The sequence below is a fragment of the Sciurus carolinensis genome, chromosome 1 (genome assembly GCF_902686445.1).
Source record: "Sciurus carolinensis chromosome 1, mSciCar1.2, whole genome shotgun sequence".
Classification (NCBI taxonomy): Eukaryota; Metazoa; Chordata; class Mammalia; order Rodentia; family Sciuridae; genus Sciurus; species Sciurus carolinensis.
The window spans coordinates 195,344,816-195,352,402 of record NC_062213.1 but is presented as its reverse complement, the minus strand read 5'-3'; the positions used below and the strand labels follow the sequence as shown (position 1 = coordinate 195,352,402).

General features: G+C 52.0%; 1 protein-coding gene across 1 annotated transcript; it reads right to left on the bottom strand.

Annotated features, from left to right (window-relative positions):
* Positions 1–289: 289 nt before the first annotated feature.
* Positions 290–4,501, bottom strand: Pla2g2a (phospholipase A2 group IIA). The gene is made up of 5 exons (XM_047563795.1): positions 4,278–4,501; positions 3,459–3,601; positions 3,106–3,250; positions 2,740–2,849; positions 290–725 (listed from the first exon to the last, which is right to left on the bottom strand). The coding sequence occupies exons 2-5, from the start codon at positions 3,496–3,498 to the stop codon at positions 583–585; spliced, it is 438 nt and encodes a 145-aa protein (XP_047419751.1). The 5' UTR covers positions 3,499–3,601; positions 4,278–4,501; the 3' UTR covers positions 290–582.
* Positions 4,502–7,587: the final 3,086 nt, after the last annotated feature.

The window sequence follows — 7,587 nt, the reverse complement described above, 5'->3', positions numbered from 1 at the left end:
TTTACTCCTAATAGGAATCGCAACCATAGATAGGTTGGACCCAGTGCTTAAAAACTGGTATCTCCCTTAGTTTTCAAACCTGCCCAGATGGAGGTACACTGTCATCCCCATTTGGATGGGAGAACCAAGGCTAAGAGTAGAGGGGTCATGTAGTCTGACTCTAGAGCCGGGGACTTTTAACGTTCAACTTATATGTACCGGTTTGTCTGGTGTAGTGTGTTCTCATACTGGGTGAACACACACACACACACACACACACACACACACACACACACACACAGAGTTTGGTGACAAATTGGTTTATTCAAAAAAGACCCCCAGGAGTGTAGCCGCTACAGCTAAGCAGGGAAGGGCGGGAGTGGGGACATCAGCTGTGCAGGTAGCCTGGGGAAGAGGCCTGGCAGAGGTGCCTGGCAGAGGGTTTGGTCTTCTTGTTCTGGATGGGGACAGAAGGGCTCCTCGCTTGCCTCTAGGATGGGCCGGGACTGTTCTCTTGATTGCAGGGAGCTGGTGGGGGCTGGGAGAGAAGGTGTTTGAGAAGGGACGCAGCACTGGGTGGCAAGGCTTGGAGGAAGAGGGGCCTCAGCATCGGGGCCCTTTCCCACCGCACAGCGCATTGGGATAGAACTGGTACTTCCTATTGTAGGATTTCCGGTTTTTAGCAAAACAGTAGGCAGCAGTTTTATCACATTCACACAGCTGCCTCCGACAGGAGCCCTGGTTCGCTGAAATTACAAGAAAATAAACACAGGATGGAGTTTGTTAACAGTCTGTGGTTGCTTGTGGGGGAGAAGACCCAGCTGTCCTCCAGCCTCCAGATGCTCATGGTGGGACACAATATGTATGGGATCCCCTCCTTCAGAACCGGCTCCAGATAGTCTGCCTGATGGGGAGACAGGTCTCCTGCCTGGGGAGCTAGCTCCGGCTCAGATGGAGACACACCGCGCCACGCAGTGGGACACAGGTCTCCCCGTTGGCCGTCGCCTCTTCCTTCTGCTACCAGACCCGGCTGGGCAGCAAAGCCCCGCCCCCGGGCCCCGGAGGATCGTGATTGGCCTACGCCAGGCACTCCTCGCTTTCTCCTTGACAGTGATTGGTCTCTGCATAGCTCGGAACCTTGTTCTGGCCAATGAGCCGCGAGGGGAAGTCTATTGGAAAAGGGAGTTGCGCAGGCGGAAGCCTGTTGGGTAGCGAGGCCCGAGTGCGTGGGGCGGTGGCGTGTGTCTTGACATGTAATTGTAGGTCCTGCCAACCCGGCAGTGCGGATGATGTGGAAAGGCAGCCCCGGGCCTGGCTGCAGTCTTGAGAGTTCTTACTGTGAGAGTCAGGCACCCCCATTATCCAAACCAGTGCAGGTGGGGCGTCTTGGTCTGGCACCTAGAGCTGCTAACATATACGCCCCTATGGAGAGGCCGCCATTGCAAGAGACAATTTCTGATCTTAAAAAAAAAAATTACTCAGGCCATGGATGGGAGTTCATGTCCTCTCCCAACTGGACCCACTGTCTGGGGTCACTAAGCACATCCTTCCTGCCGCCACCCATCTCCTCCCCTTCAGCTTCAAGCTTTCTCCATATAGTTGCCTCTACTTCCTGTCTCCACTTCCCTTCCCACCTACTACCCAACCATTCTAACCTGGTTTCGCCCTCGCGCTCAAGGAAATGACCTTCCTCTGATGTCCTGAATAGCCTTCTTGCCCCACAGTCCAGAAAAACCCTGTCCATCTATGTGGCCTGCTCTGTTAAACTGCCGTTGTTAATCATCTCCTCAATGGCACCGTGGCCGCCTCCCTCTGTCCTCTTCCTTGCTTTCTGTCTAATCTGCTGGTCTCCTTTCCGGGTCTTGAAGTGAGCATACCAGCTCCCAGTTCTCTGAATCTTAATATGCCCCCATTCCAGACCCTACACTGAACTGCAAGTTTGCTCGCCCAGCTGGATGCTGGCCATTGCCCAGGGTATCTGGAGACCCCAGTCTCCCAGTATTCTAATTAGAATTGCTCCTCCCACAATCCAGCAGAACAGCATCTGTGATCTTTACCTCCACTGTACCATCTGCACAGTCAAATACCCACTCCAAAGCTCATTATTCCCATGCCCTCCCCAGGCAGTTTCCAAGCTGATTCTTCCTCAAAATCATATAGTTGCTTTTTGATTTCTTCTGCACCCCTTCCATCCTGACCAGCAGTGCTTTAAGCCAGCCTCTCTCTTTTGTCTGCATTCTGGCAAGAGCAGGCTCACTAGTCCCCATCCATCCTGCAGCCAGAGTGAGTCCTCTGAAATGCAGATGAGCTTCTGTCACTACTTTGCTCATTATCTCCCTGTGGCTTTAGGACAAAACCTAAGGACACCCTGGCCTGAAAGGTCTGGCTTGACCTAGCCCCTGTCTTGCTCACGGGGCAGCACAGAATGACCTGCAGCCCCCTGGATTCCCTGACTGTACCGTGTGCTCCTTTGGGAATACCCCAACCCTCTTCTCTGACTGCGCAGCTCAGTGTCACTGCTGGCAGGTGACTCCTGGAGCCCCAGATGGTGTTTTGTCTGGCTCTTTGCTTACTTCCTTCTGGACTCTTGTATCACTTTGTGATCTCAGTTTTCTTGCTTTCTCATCAACCCTGAGCTTCTCAAGGCAGGGAGAGCGTCACTCTGTGTCCCCATCTCTTGTGTCTAGCACAGTACCTGGCACGGTGGCCAGTGAACAAATGCATGAGGGACGTTGGCTTGGTTGCAGGGCTCTTTCTTACCTTCACAGACGACTTTGCCTCCTCGGTATTTAAAATTGTATTTCAGAAGTTTTGTGCCACATCCACGCTTCTCCAGACGATAGTAGCAGCAATCGTGGGCGGCACAGCACCTGGTAGGAGGTTGTACCATGAGGCTGCCTTCCACAGCTCCAGGGGGCCTGGTGCCCCGTCATTCCCTCCCACCCTTGATCCTGGGCAGACTCAATGGCCATAGGTAGTCTAGAGCAGAGGGTGCAGCCTGCTGACTGCCCTTCCAGCGGGCACATGCTGGGGCCTTTGTGCCCATGGTCACCAGCTCTGTCCTTCCAGCTTCAGTGTGCTGAGGTCAGAGTGAGCGCAGGGCAAGGAGGGCTGGGGTGGCCTCACCGATCCGTTGCATCCCTGGGGGCTCCTTTGCCACGCAGGCCGCAGTGGCAACCGTAGAAGCCATAACTGGATGCGGCATTCTTTCTTGTCACCAAGGAGATCATGGTATGGAAATTCACAAGATCCCCCTGGGCCCACATTAGGCCTGAAAGGAAATTGATAAATAACTGGTGATGGGGTGCCAGGCCCCATGTCCCTCCTCTCTGCCTCTCTCTGCTTCTCTCGCTCCCCGCCGTGGCCTCTGTTCTCCTCCCACGGGGACAGGACTGTTGTAAAGGGAAGGAAAACTTGGGGTTTGTGTTTCTCCCCCTCCCCTGGGGCTGCCCCATGCTGAGCTCAATGTCAGCTCTTACCAAAGACCATGATCACTGCCAGTAGCAGGAGCGTCCGCATGCTGAGAGTTCTGTGCAGGACGAGGGCAGCTGGATAGGTCTGGGCTCCTCTCCTAGGTGGCCCTGGCTCCTGCCTTGGCTCCTATTCTGCCCAGCTCACAGTCCTAGAGCACACAGGCATGCTACTGCACTGGCCCAAGTCCAGGGAGAACGCCCAGAGTACCCACCCACGCATGGCTCCACCAGGGGGCTCCTAACACCACCCCGAACCCTCACTGCTCTGTGGAATAGCTTTGCATACGTGCAGGCCCTGGGACCGTGGAGACCCCACATGAGACATGAGTCCCCTGTTCCTCAGAAGACTGAGAATTCTTGAGAAGCTGGAACCAGGTTCACCCACATATTTGGGAACTCTCTGAGGTCAGAGGTTGTGTCCCCCAAACACGTTTCACCCACGTCCCTATGCTCAATTCAAGCCTTGGGAATTCCATCCAAGGTATCAGAGTCCCAGTAATTTTCTCCAGAACTAAAGCAACACACCGCAAACCTTTCCAACCCTATGCACGTGCACACATACACACCCCTGTGCTGCTACACGGATGCCCCTGGACATCTACCTAACTAGCGCACATGGCCTCTTGTTTAGCCTGCTCACAAAACCACACAACACACTTGTCCACTCACGCCCTTCTTTTACATACCAAGTTGTGCACAGGCATGCTTATGTCCACGTGGGCTCACAGACAGCACACACAAACACACAGCACAGCCATTCTCAAAGGCAGCAGATGAGCAGGGATTCTAATGCCTGTCATGGAATATTAATTTCTGGGTATTTACCTCTCAGAAGATGCTGGAACTGATAGCTCCAAATGACCCTCTTGTTCTTCCTGAACAGCTGCTCTTAAATAACTGCTTCCCCTGGGAAGTCGGGGGCTGGCGAGGCGCAGGGGTGGAGGTGGGTGTGGCCTGTTGGTGGACTTGAAGATTAGCATGGGCCTGGGTAATCCCCTTTTTTCCCCCTCGTCAACTGGCAAGACAGAGCTGAGGACTGGACAATCTTTCATGCCACGAGCTGCTGCCAGAATAAATTTCAGGTCGTGTTGAAGCCTTTCCCATGGCTGAGCGCCCAACTGGGTAAATTTCCATAACCAGCCATGGGTGTGACCACCAGTCAGTCACCTCCCTGCAGCCAGTTTCATGGATGGGCACACACCGTGCTGTGGCAGGCACAGTGAATGGGCTGCTGCATGTGGCACTGGGGAACAGGAAAAGGGCATTCGGTGCTACCCATTCATCTCCTCAATCCTTCCTTCCTTCATTCATTCCCAGGAGTCCACGCTGAGCCTCTCCGGAGTTCCAGGACCTGCGCAAACCTCTCAGGACTTGATGAGACTGTTCCCTCATCCTGCCCGTGGGCTCCAGGGGAGCAAGGGTTGAATGGGGAGGATTCTCCTTCCCCCTAACTGGAGCAGAGCCTGCACCTTCTCTGCCCCCTCCTCTTTATTCCCCTCCTCCTCTCATCCCACATGAGTTTCCAAATTCAGGAAAAGCCAGAAGCCGCTTTGAAGTTCCCACCAAACCACTGCCTCCACCTTGTACACGCTCCTCACCTGTTTTGGGAGACGGGTCCATTAATGCTCCCTGAGGGTATTAGTCCTTTATTCTTCAGTCTTTGGGGATTCAGTGACTCTAGCTAAAGTAAATTTTTACCTGAAGTAAATATCTTTCTTCCTGCCCTCCAATCTATGCTGGGAATTCAGTTTCCAAGGTCTTTAGTAAACATCCCAACACTGGTCCTAAAGCCCCTGCCGCCGAGGCTGTGGTGTTCAGGAACATCCCCTCTGCGCCCACCATCTGCAGCCCCTTGCTGTGTACAGCCCTGTGTTCGCTCACACATGAGCGTTTTCAGGAAGGGCCACTTCCAGGCTGAGACCAGGAGCAATCCCTGGCCTCTCTGGGCCTCCCATGTGGACCTGCAGGTGGAAGCAGTCTGGGTTACGGAGACATAGCTCGGAGGACTGCTGTCCTGGAAAGTTCTGCTGCCTCCACGGACATGTGGTGGCAGTGTGAACCAGAGATAAACTTCTGCTGAGTTAAGCTGCCGAGAGCTGAGCTCAGCGCTCGTTGCAACCTTACCCACTTTATCCTGAGGGCCATCAGACGGCTCTTCTCTTGAAAGTGGGATTTCCTTCGTGTGCCAGAGCTGTGGTATGGGTTCAGTTGCATCCCTCCTGCTTCTCCCACTTCCTATGTTTAGGTCTCAGAATGTGGCCTTATTGGAAATAGGGTCATTAGAGATGAAATTAGTTCAGATGAGTTCTTAAGCATGGAACCTAATCCTAGATGACTGGGGTCTTTACAGAAGGGGATGTTTGGACGCAGACGCTCACGCCTGGGTAGAATGCCCTCTGAAGGTGAAGGCAGAGATGGGGCCATGCTTTCACATGCCAAGGTGCCAGGAAACTAGCAAAGCCCCCGAAGGTAGTAGCCTGGCCTGGAGCAGACCCCCGTCTCAGCCCTCAGAGAGAAGCAGCTGTGGGGCAGCATCTTTGTCCTTTGCCTCCAGATCTGTGGGCCGTGATCTTCTGCTGTTTAAGCCACTCACTTGGGGGCGCTTTGTTCCTGGTACAAAGCCATAGTGAACAACACAGCCCCCAAACTCTGGGCTCCGTTCAGTCCTGTTCCGTTCCTCCAGTGGCTGGTTTCAAGCCACCATCAAGGTCTAGGGGTCTCGCGCCCTGGGGTGGATCATCACCTGGCGTTCAGCATCTCAGCCTCTGGAGCACTTGTAACTACAATAGGCAGAACCCCTCCCCCCCCCTTACATCCTGGTGTCCCAGGCGTTGGGTCCAGGCGTTGGGTCCAGGCGTTGGAAGTGCTTCAAAACTCAAGGGCCTTTTGATATCAGACGGTGCCTCTCCACTTCCATCTTCTCAGCAATGTTTTTGGGAATTCAAAGTCTATGATTTGACCCTCTGTTCATTCTCTTTCATCCAGGGTCTAATCTCAGCCCTTGGACATTGATGAACAACCACTGCAACTACAAAACTCTCTGCTCTCCTGGGGCTTACACTTCCATGACGAGGAGACCATGGGAGGTAGATGAAAACCCGAATGTTCTCTAATGCATAAGTTTGCAAAAATCCTCAACAGTAACTAGCAAATAAAATCCAACAGAAGATCAGAAAGGTCATACCCTGTGATCAAGGAGGATCACAACAGGGAGCAAAGATGGTTTAGCATTTGCCAATCATTAAATGTAATATGTCACATGAACAGAATGAAAAAACCCAAAACATATGATTATCTCAATAGATGCAGAAAAAGCATTTGATAATTCAACCTTCATGATAAAACCTCTCAACAAATTATATGTAGAAGGAACACACTTCAAAATACTAAGGACGATATATTACAAGCCCACAGCCAGTATCATACTGAAAGTGGAAAAGCTGAAAGAGTTTCCTTTAAGATCTGGAGCAAGATAAGGATGTCCACTTTTTTTTTTTTTTGTACCAGGGATTGAACTCGGGCACTCAACCACTGAGTCACATCTCCAGCCCTATTTTGTATTTTATTTAAAGACAAGGTCTCACTGAGTTGCTTAGTGCCTCATTTTGCTGAGGCTGGCTTTGTGCGAAACTTCAGTCTCAGCCTCCCAAACTGCTGGGATTATAGGTGTGCACCCCTGCACCTGGCTAAAATGTCCATGTTTGGCATACTTATTTAATATGGTATTGTAAGTCTTAGCAAGAGCACTTAGGCAAGAGAAAGAATTAAAAGGCATCCAAATTAGGGAGGAAAAAGTCAAATTATCCATGTTTGCAGATATGGTTTAGATATGTGGTGTCCCCCAAAAGTTCATGTGTGAGACAATGCAAGAGGGTTTAGGAGTGAAGCAATTGAGTTATGAGAGCATTAACCTAATTTGTGTATTAATCCTCTGATAGGGGTTAACTGGGTGGTAACCGTAGACAGGTAGGGTGTGGCTGGTGGAGGTGGCTCATTGGGGATGTGCCTTTGGGTATATATTTTGCCCATGTTGAGAGGAATCTCTCTCTCTCTCTCTGCTTCCTTTTCCCAGGTTCTCAGCCGATTTCCTCCACCACACCCTTCTACCACCATGTCCCTCCAGCCCAGAGCCATG